Raw genomic sequence first — 19,950 nt, 5'->3', positions numbered from 1 at the left:
TACTGGGGGCATTTATAAAGGGGGCATTACTATTCGAGGCACTACAATAGGGGGCATAACTACTGGGGACATGACTACAGGTGGCACTACTAATGGGGGTATTGAATAGGCACTGCATAAGGGGCACCACTCCTGGGGGCACTACTACTCTGGGCTCTGCATATAGGACACTACAACTGTGAGCACTGCATAAGTGGCACCACTACTGTGGCCTCTGCATAAGGTCCCCATTGTGCATGCCCCTAGTTTGTCCACATTTAATAGGGGCCCCCACATGTTTGTTGCCCAGGGGCCCCCACAGACCTTAATCCGGCCCTGTCTCTCCCATAGTGCGTAGGAGCAGCCGAGCGGACCGGACGGCAGCAGCAGACGTGGGAGCGGGGTTTAAGGTAAGTATTAGTTGTTGTTTTTTTTTGTGTGTGTGCAGGCAGCTTTATTACAATATGCAGGGGACATTATTACTGGGGACAAAGCTCGGGGGACATTAATACAGGGGGCAATAATCGTGGGACATTAATACGGAGGGCAATGCTCGGGAGCCATTACCACTAGGGGCAATGCTCGGGTGGCATTACTACTGAGGGCAATGCTTGGCGGGTGTTACTACTGGGGGCAATGCTTGGGGGGCATTACTACTGGGGGCAATGCTTGGGGGCATTACTACTGGGGGCAATGCTTGGGGGGCATTACTATTGGGGGCAATACTCAGGGGGACATTACTACTGGGGGAAATACTCAGGGGGCATTACTATTGGGGGCTCTACTTGGGTGCGGTGCATTACTACTTGGGCACTACTACAGGGGGCACTATTACAGAAGGAGCATTACTATTGGGGGCACTAATACAGGGCCATTACTACTGGGGGTATTTATACAGAGGGCTCCACTATAGGGGGCATTACTATAGGTGGCACTACCACAAGGGGCATTACTACTGGGGGGGCATTACTATTCGAGGCTCTACTACTGGGGGCATTTATAAAGGGGATATTACTATTCGGGGCTTTACTACTGGGGGCATTTATAAAGGGGGATTTACTATTCGGGGCACTACAATAGGGGGCATAACTACTGGGGACATGACTACAGGTGGCACTACTAATGGGGGTATTGAATAGGCACTGCATAAGGGGCACCACTCCTGGGGGCACTTCTACTCTGGGCTCTGCATATAGGACACTACAACTGTGAGCACTGACATTACTGGGGGCACTGCATAAGCGGCACCACTACTGTGGCCTCTGCATAAGGTCCCCATTGTGCATGCCCCTAGTTTGTCCACATTTAATAGGGGCCCCCACATGTTTGTTGCCCAGGGGCCCCCACAGACCTTAATCCGGCCCTGATTAAGAGCATAAAATATTGGTGTACAGAGGCCTTCTGCTTTTCTGCTCGGTTTGCACGTGGCTCTGCCACTGGTTTAGACTTGCCTTTATACTACCATTGTACTTCCCCGTTGTTGGTGTCCCATATCATACCCATCTCAGGGTATGCAGTCAGCCATCCCCAGTCATCAGCCCTTCATCACCTTCCCCAAATTCAGTCTCTCTGCCCATTACAGCACATAATATGCTTACTACGCGAGATTTCACTATTTTTAATTGAGAAAATACATACCCATTTTAGGGCCTGCTTCAGCATGGATCACAGCTGCGTACTTGCACGCAATGAATCTGTGAAAATATGCTAATGTCTGCTACCAATCAGCCAGCACAGAGACCCCCACTACTGCCTTCTCACATTCGTGATACCTTGCAGTCCTGCGTATACATGGGTAACAGCGGAGAACGTCGTCACTTCACGCACAATTACAGCAGCTCTGGCCTATCTCAGAATTTGCAAGTTTTGTTGCACGCTGCGTAGGCAAGCGCAGTGGCTAATTTATGCATATCACAGGCACGCCTGCGTATCTGCAACCACTCCCCCATCACCACCCCCAAATGCTCACGCCCTGTCACTCACTATGCAATGGATTTCACAGTGCGTCCATAGCAGTGCAATTGCCGCGCATGTGCAGTGTGGTGCATACGCATGCTCAGTACGCATCAATCGGCTGATCTGCGTACGCTGTTGCAATTGCAATCCATGTTGAATTATGCCCTTAGTGTGTCACTATTGCTAGTATTGTATTTCTCCCACTGATATTGTTGTCCACACCCAGAGATGTCTGCTTGTTGCAGCATGTCACGATCCCAGGCTGACTCACAGATACAGCAATCTGGATCAGCTGGTCGTGACGCAAGTGCACCTCAGTCACTTACCAAAATAGGCAATTTCACTGCCACCACGAAAGGATTAGCGGGCCCTTCGCATTTCCCGAACAAGTTATTAACACTTCACCTTCAGTTACACACAGGTATGTAGCATGGGCCTCATAGGCTCGCAAGTTGAAAAAGAATCACGGAGAATATGCTAGATTAAATGTGTTTAATCCCCCAAAAAAATTCAAGGCTTAGTTACAAAAATATTAATAAAATGACACACAGATTATATATGCAATATTTTCTAAAGTAATAAAGAGAAATAAATTCAGAGTTTCTAAGTCAACTTACAACAAAGTTCTTAGCACTGCTGCTGTGTGGGGGGTTTCACGCATAACAAATCTCAGGGCGCATTCACAGCACTTTGTCTGCTCCCCAATGAATGAACATTGAATGCTGGAAAGCATTTCTTTTTATAGATCTCTAATTCTTGTTCCTATTTAGATAGGTTCTCCCTATCAGGTCAGCAGGGTTTGAGATCAAAAGAAGGCCCCTGTGATTTCCAATACAGGGTTACCTGGCCAAACCAACAGGGTCCCTGTTATAAAGATGTGTGACTACATAACTCCATCTTCAACTGACACAGGCCAGTACACAGTTGTGTAAACATTCCTCAAATCACAAGAATGGCCCAGATTGTTATCACCCTCTCTTCCTGGTGTGGATGGCTTCAAATGATTTACAAGTCGTAAACCGCAGTGTAATCATCAGCCCCTCTGGACCAACCATAGGGCATCAAATGCAGCAGGTTTATCACATATAGATCAAGAAATATAATTTCTGCCAATTATTCTGGGCCTATTTGCTTGCCTTCACAGCATATAATTTATATTCCTCTTAGTTTATCCACATACCCTTAGAGCAGTGGTAGCCAACCCTGGTCCTCAAGAGCTACCAACGGTGCATGTTTTGCAGGTCTCCTCACAGAGCCACAAGTGATATAATTAGCTCCACCTGTGGATCTTTTCAAATGTGTTAGTTAGTAATGAATACACCTGTGCACCTGCTAGGTGGTCTGGAAAACGTGAACTGTTGGTAGCTCACGAGGACCGAGGTTGGCTATCCCTGCCTAAAGCTGGCCACACACTAGACCAACTTACATCCAACCATCCAACTAGTTGATTGGTTGGAATCAGTGGTGTAACTATAAATTTTGCTCCCCCATGCCAAAATAGTTTCAGGCCCCCCTCCCCCCCTTCCCCGCCCAAAGATCAAACACACCCAAAGACGACGTTTAAGGTGTGTGTTTACATGATACAGTAACGTGCCTTACACATTATGACACACTAAGTAATGCCACTTATAACACAGTGTGCCACACCGGAATGCCCCTTACAACACATTATGCCACACAGCAATGCCCCTTACACATGCCACACAATAATGCCATGTATAACACATAATGACATACAGTAATACCCTTATAACAAATTTATGCCACGCTGTAATGCCCCTATTTCACATTATGTCACACTGTAATGCCACATACAACACATGCCACACAGTAATGCCACATACAACACATTATGCCACACAGTAATGCCCCTTACACATTATGCCACACAGTAATGCCAAATACACATTATGCCAAACAGTAATGCCCATTACATCCCACCCTGACAGATCTACTTCACCAACCCTCCTCTCTGCTCCTGCCAGTCTGTCACCTCAGCTCAAGACAGGTTGCACAGTTTTTATGTCCGTGTAGAACCAGATTATTGGGAACATAGGCCCTCATTCAGAGCCGTTCGCTATTTGCGGTCATTCGTTCAAAAACAAGGGGTGGCTATTCAAATGATCCGTTCGCAAATTGCAGTCTGTTCACACCTCTAAGTCTGAACGAGCGTGCAAACCATACGCTCGTTTATTTGTTAAAAACGCCCCCTGGCCGCTCGCACCATACGTCATGTCCGCTATTTATTAGATTAATCGAGTACATCGAACAGCGTATGAACTGCACGCTATTCTTGTGGTTGGTTTTTTCAACTGCTATTTTGCGAGCAGTTCTGAGTTTAAAAAAACCAAGTGACGTGGTCAATGACGCTGCTGTATTAATTATGCACTCCCTTAAAACGCCTGTTTTGACCTTTAAGCACGCCTGCGTTCGAATTCCACTCCCCCGTTTACAAGCACCTTCCCCTGTTACCACCCACATACGCCTCATTCTGTCACTCAAAATAGCAGGCACTCGCTATATAGCGTACAAACGATTTTCGGCCGCACTGACTGGTTCGCGCATGCGTACTAAAAACCATACGCATGCGCAGATGTGCGAACATCGCTCAGAACGAGCGTACGGCCGCTAGCGAGCGGCTCTGAATGAGGGCCATAGTTTATAACCTGTAAACTGCGTGTATCAAGTTAGTGCCCCTTATACAGTGCCCCCTGTAGTTGTGTCCCAAAATGCAATGCCCCCTATACTACTGCCCCTTATGCAATGCCCCCTGTAATAGTGCCCATTTTGCAGGGTATCCTGTAGTTTTGCCCACTAAAGTAGTGCCCCCTGTAGTTGTGCCCATTAAAGTAGTGCCCCCTGTAGTTGTTCCCCATATGCAATGCCCCTATACTAATGCCCCTTATGCAATGCCCCCTGTAATAGTGCCCCTTATGCAATGCCCCCTGTAGTAGTGCCCATTATGCAGGGCCCCCTTTAATTGTGCCCATTAAAGTAGTGCCCCCTGTAATTGTGCCCCTTCTAGTAGTGCCCCCATAGTTGTACCCCTTTTAGTAGTGCCCCCTTTTAGTAGTGCCCCCTGTAGTTGTGCCCCTTTTAGTAGTGCCCCCTGTAGTTGTGCCCCCTGTAGTTGTGCCCCTTCTAGTAGTGCCCTCTGTAGTTGTGCCCCTTCTAGTAGTGCCCTCTGTAGTTGTGCCCTTTCTAGTAGTGCCCCCCGTAGTTGTGCCCCTTTTAGTAGTGCCCACTGTAGTTGTGGCCTCTCCTGTAGTTGTGACCTCCCTAAACCTCTCTCTTCTCCCCCCGTCCGTACTTACCTGACTTCGCGCGCTGTCATATGGGCTGTCTCTCCCGCTGCCACGCTGACTGGATCTAAATAGATCCAGCAGACGCGACCGCACAGGTTCCCCAGGTCGCGGGTGACGTCATGTTGTCACCCGTGCACTGCATTATTGGGAACGCTGGCCTCTGAAGTGATCGGAGGCTTCCTTAGCCTCCAATCACTTCAGAGGCCAGTGCTCACAGTTGCAGTGGCGTAACCACTGCCCCCGTCGCCCCCAAGCTACCCGTCGCTTCCAAAGCCACCGCGTGGGCAGCGGGGGCAGTAGTTACGCCACTGGTTGGAATGAAAATCTAGTAAGGAATGAAAGCAAATGACAATAAGCAATTTGCTCCCAAATGACGGAAAATGGACAAAAACTATTTTTTAAACAAATTGTTTAAATCAAACATTTAACAAACTTGTCTGAACGACCATTTTCATCTGTTTTCTGGCATTTAGGAGCAAATTGCTGATCATCAGTTACTCTCATACGTTACCAGATTTTCATGCCAACCAATCAACTGGTTGGATGGTTGGATGAAAGTTGGTCTAGTGTGTGGCCAGCTTTAGAGAGTCACTATTGCTTATTGCTAGTGTTCAATCCTTCTGTTCTCATGTTACATGCGCTAATATGTTCTTTGGTGCACCAGGTTTGTTTGGTAGGAAAACTTTAAAAAAATGTGGTTTTAGTCTGGAGCATTTTGTTTTAGTCTCCAAAGGTTTGTTCATATGTAATGATATTATTGACCTACAGTGTCTGCTTTATGTGATGTCTGAATTGATGCATATCTATGTATCTCATACTAATTTGCTGTCACCATGTTGCATTATTTAGGCTTTAGAAACAATAAAAACAATTTAAAAAATTTTTTCACAATAAAAAAAAAAATAATATTTGTAAGTAAAAAAAATGCATTAAAGAAATAAAACATTTATTTATTAGTAAAGTTTGCCTTTAGAAAAGAGAAGGAACCCCCTATGTATCAGAAGCAGAGGGATTGGGAATTATTGGCATGAGGCGGGTTATAACTTCAAATGAGTTGGACATAGTGGATTTTTATGGGGATATAAAAGGTCATATGACTAGATGAACTCAGTGTGGTCATGGTTCAAAGGAGAGCATGCTACAGAGATGTAAATGGCTGACTTAGGGGCCAGTGCTTAAAGTGGTCCTAGAGACGTGGTGGAACACACACACACCGTCCTTAGCGATTTTACAATAATGGGACAGCGCACACCGCAAAAAGTGGCCTAGTCTCAAAAGACAGGAGCGTGGTCACACAATAGTATCCCCAATTAAAATTATGCCACACAGTAGGACAATCTTATTTACATTACACCGCACATGTGCTTCTCTTTACATTTTCTTCTACTCTCTACTCCCCATTAGGGCACCTAACACGGGACCGCCAATTCCCGGCAGCTTATTGTGAGTGCTTTAATCACTATTTCAGCAATGTATATAATTTGTGTCCTTGTCCTGTACTGTAATGTACTGTATGTTACTTGTTTCTTGTTCACCCATTAGTTGTATGTACTATGTAAGGCGCTGCGGAACACTTGTGGCGCCATATAAATAAAGGATAATAATAATAATAATAACATAGTGCCCCTGATTCACATTACACCACATAGTAGTTCTGTATTTATTTTAATATTGCTTTTGCTATGGAACTGCAGGTCCCAGCAAGCCTCCCCCGCATGCTAGTACTTGTAGAACCACAAGTACCAGTATACGGGGCATTACGGACCAGCTGGTACCTGTAGTTCCATGGCAAAAGCAATATTAAAATAAATACAGAACACACACACCGTACAAAGTATAAATTTTTTTAAACATAAATGCACACAAGGGGCCAAAAGTAATAGGGTGAGAGTTTAGAAAATGTCAGAATTTAGCAGTAAACTCTCACATTGGTTGAGTTTTATCTTCAAAATGGGAAAACATCTGAATGAGATTTTAAATCCTGAGAGTTTTTTAAGTCTAAAAAAACATGCAATTTCGCTCTGTTACTTGGACTCTATTACATTGGCAAAGTTTAAAAAGTGTCAGAAACTCTCACTTTTCTAAACTCTCACCCTATTACATTTGGCCCATGCTCACCTATGTATCCCTGTAGCCATCGGTCCTCTTCTCCATGTAGAAAATCCATAGAGTACCTGTAAAAAAATATCCATACTCACCTTCTCCTATGCAATATGATTATCAGTTCACTGCAATTGTTATCATGGCAATATTGCTTATATAAGATAATGTAATATAATCTATCTGATTAATTTGCCTGCGTCACCCCAGGAGAATACCTGGATTAACTGCACAGCTTGCCATATATATGCTACTGTTACTTTCATCATGGAAATGCTGCTTACATGTCATTCCAGAATACACTAATATGCGGATGACATCAACATTAGATAAATGTATTAATTGTGAACTTGATAGACTTTGGACCAGGTGATCACCAACGCTACAAGCACTGGGTAACTTATCTCCGGAGCCAATGCTTATTAATATTTCGCCAACTGCTAGACCATGGTGTCACAATTATTCTACCTGACATATATGGGAGCTGAGAGGCTTGATGCATGATAGATCTCCCTCACTAACTAAAAGAAGTCAGTTTTATTTGCTGGACCTAATTGGCCCAGATTATATGTTGTTTGGTCTGTATTTTCATGTATAGATGTTTTCTGTTATATCAATTGTGCTACTATTATTTGATGATGACTATTAAAGTTCAGTTTTATATTTATCCAAGTAGGTTTAGTGCCCCGCAAAAGAGAGTACTGCCCTTTCCTGTCTTCATATACCAACATTTTACTCTCGAGGGTGCACCTCCATAGAGGGAATCTTTTTTCTTTATCCCAGTTAGGGTTACAGATATACATGTGTTATATTTTGGAACATACCTACTTTTCCTTTCCATTACTCTCTGTGGTTCAACCAGTGCTTAGGATAGCCCCACTCCCCTCTCTTACCATATTGAATATTTATTTCTTAACAGTTATTTATGTAGCGTACACATATTATACAGTGCTTTCTTCATCTTTATATAAGGATGTCATATATGGACAGTGAAGATTGATATAATGATGGCTATGATTAGGCTTGCTACATCATCTCTGTAATTTGGGACATATGTGAATTATACAGGTTTTGTGGCTGATTAAAACTAGGTGAAATGGAGACTTGAAGTCAGTCAGCCACAAGATCTGTGTCTTTCATTTGTGTCAGGAATGAAAGTTATGATATGGCAAGCCTAGTTATGACGGATGTTGTACAACAAGGAGAATAATATATGTTGTCATAAAATGTAACTATAACACATTATTATGGAACCTGACTTGTTCCAATGTGAGAATTTTAAACCATGGTGCTTAGGTCTTAGGTGTGAGGTGATTGCTTTAAGGACCTGATTCAGACCCGCTCACTAGAATGCGTTTGCTCGTAGCCAGCCGATTTTTTGCAATATGCGCATGCATATGCATCGCAGTGCATGTGCATGAACCAGTGCGAGAGATAGGGAAGAGTGAGTGACAGGAGAAGCCGTTTGTGGTTGTTACAGGGGCTGGCAATTAAAAACGGGGGAGTGGAGATGTGAACGCAGGCATGCATGAGCGTCTCAACGCCGTTTCAGAGGTGTGCATAATTAATAGGCAGCGTCATAGTACACGTCACCTGGCTGGATTTTAGTACACATCACCTGGCTGGATTTTACACTGAAGTGCTCGCAGTGCTTACGGTAGAGTATGGTCAGCCACAAGCGCTGCGATCGCATTCGATGGTACCCGATGTACCGATGGTTGCATACACTTCCTGGAGATGACGTGCGCAAGTGGGCATCTTAAGACAGGCTGGTGGGCGTCTGCATACACAAAGCGATCACATGCCAAGACACAGTGGGCGTGCTAATGCCTTGCCGTGCGATCGCCTGCATTACCAAATTTGCATACGCATCGAGCGAGCAAACGCATCTAGCGAGCGGGTCTGAATAAGCTCCTAAGCACCAAGCTACACATTAGGGAAGAGGTTCTCAAACTCGGTCCTCAAGGCCAGGGACGTAGCTGGGGTATTTGGAGCCCAGAGCAAATGTAAAAATGGAGCCCCACCCTATGTGCGCGCAGCAAAAAATTGGGCTTGGTCAATTAAAAATGGTCACTTTGAACATTCTTTTCCATATGCACCTTAACCCCAGTAGTGCCCCTTATACAGTACCCCCAGTATGCAATGTCCCCAGTAGTGGTCCCTCTTATGCCCTTAGTAGTGCCCCTTATACAGTACCCCCCCAGTAGTGGTCCTCCTTATGCAGCCCCCCATTAGTTCCCCTTATAAAATGCCCCCAGTAGTGGTATCCTTTATGCAGCCCCCCATTATTTGCCCTTATACAGTGCCCCCAGTAGTGGTCCCCTTTATGCAGTGCCCCTTATATAGTGCCCCAAGTAGTACTCCCCACCCATGCAGTGCCCCCAGTAGTGGTACCCCGTATGCAGTGCCATTTAAATAGCGCCCCCAGTAGTAGTCCCCGCTAAGCTTTTGCGAGCGGCCAGGTGATGGTCACAACCATCGCGACCATCGGGCTTGTGACGAGACCCTTGTGGTAGGGTCTCGTCTGCCGCAAGCCCCTAATAGAGCCGGAAGCTCACTACTGACATCACTGGTGATGTCAGTAGAGCCGCCCACAAAGGGCAGGCGTTCCTACAGGAACGCCTCCATTTGTCCAGCCACCCCCCCACCCCACCTACAAAAGGGGCGAGCTGTCGCCCCCGTTTGTAGCAAGCCCCAGAGCGAGCGATTTTCTCACTCGATACGGGGCTTACCCATGCGCATTGTGCACGTCACGCATTCGCATTGCCCATGCCACGCGTGCGCAATGCACAACCATCGACCCGCTTGCGAGCGCATAGTGCTTGCAAGCGAGTCTGAATCAGGTCCTATGTCCTTTTGCCTTGGATAGAGATAAAGTAGAAAGAGATAAAGTACCAACCATAAAAGATACCAGGGAGCATCTTTCTCTGCCTGCCTCTCATCTGGCTTCATGCATAGGGCAGCCATTTGAGAGTCAGGCAGAGAAAGATGCTTCCTGGCTACTCTGATTGAGAATTACCCACAATCCGAGCAGCCAGGTAACATTCTCCACCTGCCTCCCAGCCTGCAGCCAGACAGGGAATGGCTGTCAGTATGCTGATTGGTAGATGGCTGGAGCTAACCACCAATCAGAGTGCTGACAGCAATTCACTGTATGGAAGCATGCGCAGAGATGGCGCTGGACCGCAGAAAGGGTAATGTAGGTTTTTGTTTTTATTTATTCCCATGAATGGGTGGGTAGGGGCTCCAGTAAATTGCTTTGCCCAGGGCCTATGATGCTGTTAAGAAGGCCCTGCATAGGCCTGGTTCTTCCTAGAGCAAGGGGGCACATTTTTATTGCAGGCTTTACTTCCCAAAGGATGCCAACATTGTGCTGACAGGCCAGGGCTGGTTGGCACTATGGCGACAGGACCCCACTTCGAGTGTCCCCCTACTATAGTTCCCCCAGCCCTGGCTGGAAAGCCTAGTATTGGTTAGTGGATAAACCCTAGTACTGGTTCTAATTTTGATGGGGACTTCACTTATTTTCTTTATTTTTTATAATTATTATACATAGAAGTCTGCACAGATCCTTGAATCTGTGCAGTGCTTTTCAAAAACACAACTGCAGGAGGCAGGTCATTTTTTGGGGGAATTGCGGATTGATATTAATTTACTGTAATCCACCCATATTAAAATACGGGTGTAGTAGGTATTACAGCCGGGCGCAGGGTTGGCGGTTCAATCTCGACAGCGGCAGCCCGGCAAGGGTGAAAATCCTGATCGTCCCTAAGGAAAGTATCGCTAACCTAATCCCCCCCCTAACCCTAACCCTCCCTTAGGGGTGCCTAACCCTAACCTCCCCCCAAGTGCCTAACCCTAATCCCCCCTCTAAGTGCCTAAACCTAACCCCCCATTCCCCACTGCCTAAACCTAAGTCCCCCGGGGTGGTGCCTAACCCTAACCTCCCCCCCGGGGGTGCCTAACCCTAACCCTCCCTCCCCCTAGCCTAACCCTAACCTCCCGGGGGGTGCCTAACCCTAAGTCCTAAACCCAACACTCCCCCCCCGCAGCTGCCCCGTGCCCGGCGCCCGCTTACATTCGTTCATCGGTCTTCTGGCGTCTGGTTAATGACAGGCGTCGAGTTTTCAACGCCTGTCATTAGTACCACGCCGGGATTAGAAAGTCTGGAAGCCAGCGGTCGGCATTTAGACCGTCGGCTTTTAAACTACATCCATTAAAATACAAAATGTATCCACTCCTTAAGTAGGATGCACACACCAGACCTCCTTCACAAGTCAAACACTTAGTGCATCAGCTATTTGTCACGGTATGCAGTTATGTGGATCCCGGAATGGCAGCACAATATTCTAGTAATATTAATAATGCACCCAAAACGCCCCTCTCTATTATTATCTCTATTGTATCCAGTAGAGATAATATGCAATTCTCAGACCTTTGTTTTAGCGTACAGCAATGGGACTTGTAGTGCACCAGAGACAAGTGTAATAATCAGCAAACATGTAGAGCAAAGGAAAATGGACAATGAAGTCAGTTGCCGCCGGGCTCCAGTCCTGAAGGTGGCACATACTCCATTGCCCCCATTCCATCACTGTCTTTCCTGCTGCTGCCTGTAACAGAGGGCCTGATTCAGAGCCGGACGCTATGTGCGAACGGTCATTCAGAAACAGGGGCCGGCTATTTAAATTGATCGCTCGCTCTTTGCGGTCTGTTGACGCCTCTATGTCTGAGCGAGCGAACGAAACATGCGCTCGCTATTTTGTAAAGACGCCCCCTGGCCGTTCGCATCTCCGCTATTTATTAGATTAATCGAGTACATCGAAAGGCGTCTGAACTGCGCGCAGTGCTTGTGGTTGGATTTTCCTACCGCAATCATGCGAACAGGTCAGGCTAAGAGACAACCAAGTGACATGGCTGATGACGCTGCTTTGTTAATTATGCAGTCCCTTAAAATGCCCGTTTTGACCGTTTGGCACGCCTGCGTTCGGATCTCCACTCCTCGTTTTCAAGCACCTTTCCCTGTTACCACCCACAAACGCCTCATCCTGTCACTCAAATTAGCAGGCACTCGCTATTTTGCGAACACACGATTTCCGACTGCACTGACTGGTTGGCGCATGCGCATTACAGCCCATACGCATGCGCAGATGACAAGTCCTGAGTCCTGACAAGAGGAGCCAGGAATGGAGACAGTGCAGCGGCGGCATGCAGAGAGGAGGACGACTGTGTGGAGAGGGACACTGGAGTAGACGGGAGTCGGAAGAGCAGTTTATAAGCGGAGGCAGTGGCTGAAAGAACAGAATAATATTCTAGTAAGTGCAAGACCTATGGAGGAAGTGAAGGAGGGGGGTAGGTGCTGGGGGGGAGGGGTGCTTTGGGGATGGCATTACATATTCCATATTCCTGGTCACCTTTGAGGACAGAGTGATATATTTAAGAGCAAAGTATATTTATTCCCAGACAAGTGAGCTGTGAGGGACCAGAGCTAGAAGTCACATGATGGTGAGAAGTGTCCTGTATAAATCACTGAGGATGGACATGGACAGGAGTCACATGACTGAGAGGATAGTATATCTTACCCTGGAGACCATCTACCTGCTGACTGGAGAGGTGAGGGGTTCTAGGAGAGGCGCTCCTCCCCTAATAAAATAGCAAAGTATTTAGGTGCGCTGTCACTAAAGCAGCCAGACAGAGGTAGTCAGCCTCTAACCCAATATATATAGAAAATGTAATGACTGGCGCTAAGGACTGATATATAATACAACTGATGGAATATAGTAAAATGAGTAGGAAGCGGAAGTCTAAAAGGACAATATAAGCACATTTAATAACAACTTATACATATAAATACCAATGCAAATATAAACAAAAAAATAAATAAAATATAATATTAATAAAAATAATATTGATAAAATCACTGATTTGGAGCATTGATGGTGAGTCAGATAGTTAATCTCTATCTATGGACATCCTGGGTATAGATGTTAGAATTAATGTCCAGATGAAAAAGTCAAGGAGACAATGTTTTAGGGTTCAATTACAGCAGATAATTACCAGTTTGAGATCCTTTGGGATGGCAGTCCAATGAGCAGATAACTGCAAAAATGATATCGATGGTAAAGACTGGTATTGAATCTTCAGTCCACAGGGATGGTCCCTCAGGATTAGGTCCACTTAGCAGCTCACTGCAATGCTGGTCGATGGTAGAGATGTTGGATAGCTGTCTCCTTACGCAATAAGGATGGAACCTGGTAAATATTGCAAGGCTCACTGGATCCACAATTGGAGAATCCCAATGTCCATAGAGAGACTACAAAGTAGCTAAACGTGTTTTGCTGGATAGCAGAACTCCAGCTTCATCAGAAGCTTCATCCTCCCCTAATGTTTCTGGTCTATGAGCAGGGCCATTTCTAGGGGCTGGTGCTTCCAGTGCGAACAGTCAAAATGCACCCCCCCCTCAAACAAGCAGAAGATTGTAAGTATTGGTATACATACTAATATTAAAGCTGCGTTTAAAATATGCAGCACAGATTACTGCTTCACAGCACTGAGGTTGTGGGTCCTCACTTCGGCAGCACATATACTAAAATTGGAATGGATTAGCATCGCCCCAGTGGGCCCAGGGAGCAAGGATGACACAAATTTGTGAAGCGTTCCCCTCCCGCCTCCTGCTACCTCTCTACTTCTGCCTGCTCCTATCTTGCTCAGCTCCTTAACCTCTCCCTCTCTTCTGGTACTGTCCCTTCTGCATTCAAGCATGTCCTTGTCTCCCCCATTCTTAAAAAACCTACCCTTGATCCAAACATTCTCTCTAACTACCGACCCATCTCTCTCCTCCCTTTTGCATCCAAACTCCTTGAGCATATTGTTTACAACCGCCTCACCACATTTCTTTCCTCCCACTCCCTTCTTTACCCTTTTCAGTCTGGCTTCCGTTCTCTCCATTCCACTGAAACTGCCCTCACGAAAGTCAGCAATGACCTCCTTGCTGCCAAATCCAAGGGCCACTACTCCCTGCTCATTCTCCTTGACCTCTGCTGCTTTTAACACTGTGGATCACCCTCCCCTGCTGCATATCCTTCACTCCCTTGGTTTACGTGACACTGCTCTCTTCTGGCTGTCCTCCTACCTCTCTGACTGTTCCTTCTCTGTTCTCCCCCCCCCACGGCCTCTTAAAGTAGGTGTTCCCCAAGGTTCTATTCTTGGACCTCTCCAATTCTCTAGTCCTCTCTAGGTAAACTCATCCACTCTTTTGACCTCAATTATCATCTCTATGCAGATGATACTCAGACCTACCTTTCCTCACCTGCTCTCTCCCCATCTCTACTGACTCGTATCTCCAACTGTCTCTCTGCTATCTCTTCCTGGATGTCCCAGCGATTTCTTAAACTTAATATGTCTAAGACTGAGCTGATCATTTTCCCACCCTCCCACATAACCTCATTTCCCACTATTTCTTTATCAATAGATGGCATAACTATCTCATCTAGTCCCAAAGTGTGTTGTCTTGGAGTCATCCTAGACTCTTCCCTCTCCTTCAAACCACATATTCAGAACCTCTCACAGTCCTTTCGTTTCCACCTCCAAGGTTGTTCATTCCTCTACTACCAGCCTGAGGAAGCAGACAGAGGCTCTGCGAAACGCATTGCTAGGTAACCATTCATTGGTTTTCTTCACTACTTCATTAATTATTTTAGTATATTTTATTTTTTATAAAATATATTTTTGAATATATATTTTTTTATCATGTATCTTATCTGTCCTTTTAGATTATTGATGTAAATTAGGTTACACCAATTATGGACCAATAAAAATATTTTTTATAAAAGATACAGCAATTTGATTTTTTATAAATCAGTCTTTTGGATCCAAGGACCATAAAACCCATATAACCGATGGACATCGGTTGTTAAATATAAATGTCCAAGGCTTATATCATACCCCACAGAAGGTGAGTACACTACAGAATTTTGTAGGACTTCTATTGGGTTTACTGATTTGCACTATGGAAGCATGTTATGTTTGTTTCTTCCTAATGACTGACACCGTTCCTGAGTGATCCAAGAACACATTGGATCAACGTTGTATCCTGCAACCACCGTAGGACCACAGTGGAAATTGGTCCAACGCTCATATACCATCAACAAATGGTGAGTGCATTTTCAATTTAATTGAATATAACATATTCCATTTAACAATATCACACAATATTAGTTTTATATATTTTTACATATTTCGGAATACACTGGGAACAAAATCAAATCTATCTACAACACAGATCGCAAGATAGCGCTGGAACCATTGCATTTCTTCACCCATTATAAAGACGCCAATGCTCACAGCACTGACTAATGGCAGAACTCCTGGAGGCAGTGGAGCCAGCTGTCAGGGGGGCACCAGGCAGCAGGGGCACACATAAATCCATCTATTACCGCTGCCAGCGGTTATAGGTGGATCTATTTGTGGGGTGAGGCACAACCATCGGCGGCTGATGGCAGTGCAATAAAGTTTTTTGTTTATTGCGAGTCACAATAAACAAAAATAACTTTATTGAACCAACCGTCGGCGATGCCTTTAGATATGCATCAGAGCAGTCAGAGGAGGTGCGGCATGTAGAGGATCAAGAAGACATAGTCAGATGCCCCAGGAGAAGGTAAGTAGAACCGGAGGGATGCGGGGGCTGGCTGAAGAGACAGAGGGGAGCTGGCAGGAAAGACAGATGGTAGCTGACTGGAGAGACTGGGGGCTGGCTGGAGCTAGAAACACCAGCTAGGTCTGGAGCAAGCTGGAGCCTACAGGGGAGGGGGGGTACCACAATTTATTTTGCCTTCGGACGCCTGGCATTAACTTATGCCACTACCTCCATACACCATCTGTCCCTTAATCACCTAATTCCAGTTGGCATTTTGCAATCCACAGCATCCAACGACCATAAGATGATTGATAGTGATTGAAAATTGCAAATATATGCAAATTTTACAGCCTTTTCTTTAGTGTTTAGGGGGGTATTCAATCTGGAGCGAAAAGTCCGGTCTATTCGCATGCCGGACTTTTCGCTCTACATTGGAGGTTTGGCAGGGGATAAAGTAGTGGGCGCGTGCTCGCTTATCCCCGTATTCAATTCCAGATGCTGCGGAATCGGGACCCGACGGAAAGGTAAGTATCGAAAAAATCTGGGAATTTTCAGGAAATGGTCCTTGGACCCCCCTAAAGATGTCCAGGCATGGGGGATCACTATGGATACCCCCATTTTTGCCTGCTGAAGGTAATTGGAGGTTTTAAATAGCTGTGGCAGGTGCATTAATGCGCCTGTGAAGAAGGGGTGTAGAATAGCACTTAGCTTGTTTTTTTTGCAAAAAAAAATACTTCCATCAAATTTGGGGTACATGAAAATAGGTGTAAGCATATTTTTAAGTCCCTTAAATGATTTTGAAAAATTCTACAAAAATGCACCTGCCGCTACCACCCCCAATGAAGAAAACCTGCCGCATACTTGGGATTCCCTCTGGAATGTATTTCGCTACTTTAGAATTTTGTCCCCCATATTTTTTTTTAACCCCAAAATTCAAGTACATCTCCTTAGTTTAAACAAAATCAGAAGTCATCATGAAGAGACTCTCCAGCAGTTCAGTGAGGGCAGCTGCTGGCTGGGGTCACTTTAGGGATCAGGGCTACATTAAGGGGCTGCAGGAGAGCTCCCCATTGGATGACAGAGATGGGGGACTCTCCCAGCAGAACCATTCTAGCTCCGGTTCCCAGGGATTGGGTCTGGAGCAACAAAAGAACCCTGACCCCCAAGGATTTGCTGGACCCCCAAGGATTTCTGGCACACACTTTATTTTAAATACATTTATACTTTAAAAACATTTACTCATATTAAATATTATACATGTATTTCCTCACACCAGTGTTCAGCACAATGCTTAACTCCCTCAATGCCACTCATGCCGTTCTTGCAGCATAAAACATTTTAAAACAATTTTACATTTTTGTACATTAACTACATTCCAGGACTTAACCCCGTTGACAATGCATGCAGCCTGGCACTGAATCTCCTAGCTGCAGTGCCTCTAATCTTTGTAGTACTACAACTGCTGGACTCGGTCTGAAGCTGCAGTACATGTTATAATACATTCATACATACAGTTTTACTCATTTAACACTCATTCCGCTGCAGCTGACTGACATTTACTCTTCCGGCCCGGCAGCAGCCTTTTAGAAACAGGGTAGAGTGACCTGGCCACAGTATCCATTACTGTAACTTATAAGCATCTACACAATAGAGGTGCGTTAGTTCTCATTATAGGGGGAGCACTATTTCTTATAGTACCACATTTTTCCTTATGAACACTAAAGGGATGATATCAGAAATCACTGATTAAAATGTATCAGATATTAGTTGGGTTTATACACTTGTCCATTATAAGTATACATTTGTAACCCTTACATTTGTTTGAGGTTTGTCAGTTACCCTATGTAGCTTCATTTTGCACATTGTTAAATATCTAGTAATAACTATCTCATAGAGTAACCTGGTGCTATGCACCAAATTTAACAAGTGCATAAGGATCATCCTTTTAAAATAAGGACAAACCTTTTATTTTTATTCCTTGGAAGAACATTTAGCCATAAAGTAATAAATTACTATATGTACACAAATTTGTTTCAAACAAAGGTTGCTCAGGACATAGATCGGGTGACAGCATCTGCTCATGGGCAAAGTTCATTGCAATATTTTGTTTTATTGTTGTGTTTAATACAAATTTTTCTACTTGTACCAAGTTTGTCATTGATGTACTCCATAAATGTGTGACTTATAAATAAAAGATAAGAAAATCTATAAGTTTACTACAGAAATAGTAATGGACAATGTGAATGTAAGTGTCAAATGACCATACTATTTACAAGTCTATAATATTTATATATATATATATATATATATATATATATATACATATATTATATACACACATATATTATATATATTTTAAGTTGTGTAACAGGTGTGCAGTACGGCACTGGGAGTTCAGGCAGTATCATATATCATATATACAAAAGAATATTTGCTTTACATCATGAAATCATATTCATTTACACATGATATGAAGAAATAACATTCTCCGTTGCAATGGCCATACTAATGATTCCACCCCTCCCCCAAAATATTGTTAGGGAAGAATGTGAATGAATGCACACTTGCTGTCCTTGAAAACATGAGTTATAGTACAGTACTGTACAATAATTGAAACATTGTTTAGTTGGGGGGGTGCGGTTACATAAAGTAATTACTGAAAATACATGTACCATTTTCTGAATATATACATATCATTAGAATAGAGTAAATGTGTGTGTTATTACCCAGCCTTGTTTTATTATTGTTATATTACTGTTTCGTTCCCAATTGTAAAGTGCAATGGAGTATGCTTGCACTATATAAGTAAATGTTAATAAATATCTAAATAATATATAAATAATATAGACTAAGACTAGTAGAAACAAATGCCTGTTTCATGAAGAGTGGCATGCACTTTCTCCATATATTGTCCTAGGTAATGTTTGTGTATTCAGTACATGTAGTGAGGGCTATATGATTTCTCATGGTGATGGTGTGCTGAACAAAGCAAAAATATTTTTTAGAATTTTGTGACAAAATTCTTTTTTTTGCAAAATCAGTCTGTGAAACTTTTCTGTTATATTAGTTAGTTGCTTCTTACCTTTGAAAATAGTGTCCACAAAACATACAGAAGAGCATCTTACACCCCACAGTGTCACAACCTTGATTGTATAGTATCACCATTAAAGGCACCAGAAATGATGGTAACTCCTGGATAAACCAACCATACTTTGCTGGGACAAGAACACCAATCTCAGTAGCTTTTCTCTGTATGTATTTTCCATAACTAGCAGGCTCAGTCAGTTGTTTTAAAAAAAACAATAGTCCAACAGAGAACAGTAAAACACTGAAATAGAAGTCTGGGTTCTGGGTGCATTGCATTATACAGTCTGACGGTGACTCAGGATCACAGGCAGTGTCAGACTTCTCAGGAGGTTTCCAGTATTTTCATATCCACCTCTCCATTCACTATAAATACTATGCTAGTAAACAGACACCTCTACTACTGAGCTGCTATCAACAATGTCCTGGAAACTTATCTTCTCAACAGGCTAAAAAGCATAAATGATTAAAACCACAATGAAAGTGAAAGCAACCTAAATAAATCAAGAAAAGAGTTAGGGCTCTATTTATTAACATTATTTTTACTAAAATAAAGTGAAAAAGGGTGTTTTCACACCCTATTCACATTATTGTAGTTTCACCTACAGTTACTAAAGGGCAATTGGAGTAGAATTTGTAAAATTCTACTCCAACCCCTAAGTATCACTTATTTTTAGTAAGCAGATCGCATTTCCCATAATTGTAAAGGGAAATGTGATCTGGCCAAAGTTACTAAACAGAAAATGGGAAAAATGGGAAAGCCCTGTGATAATAACGACACCTGGTGGTGGCGTTATCCAGGGTCTCCCCCGGTTACCGGACTCCTGCTCCGCTCTGACGGGGAGAGCAGAGCCCGCAGCCAGCCCCATTAATCAGCTGTTTGGACTAAACAGA

General features: G+C 44.1%; 1 protein-coding gene across 1 annotated transcript in view; it reads right to left on the bottom strand.

The window, feature by feature from the left end:
• Positions 1-19,427, bottom strand: part of SRD5A2 (steroid 5 alpha-reductase 2) — a 143,759-nt gene extending 124,332 nt beyond the window's left edge. Inside the window, exon 1 of the mRNA XM_088474464.1 lies at positions 19,055-19,427. Within this exon, the coding sequence (XP_088330590.1) occupies positions 19,055-19,335 (281 nt within the window). The 5' untranslated portion in view covers positions 19,336-19,427. The remainder of the gene's footprint in view (positions 1-19,054) is intronic.
• Between the last annotated feature and the right edge of the window lie 523 nt (positions 19,428-19,950).

Source organism: Taudactylus pleione, unplaced genomic scaffold (assembly GCF_031769625.1).
Source record: "Taudactylus pleione unplaced genomic scaffold, aTauple2 ptg000154l, whole genome shotgun sequence".
In the NCBI taxonomy this organism is placed as follows: domain Eukaryota; kingdom Metazoa; phylum Chordata; class Amphibia; order Anura; family Myobatrachidae; genus Taudactylus; species Taudactylus pleione.
This window is presented reverse-complemented; position numbering and strand designations above follow the sequence as displayed.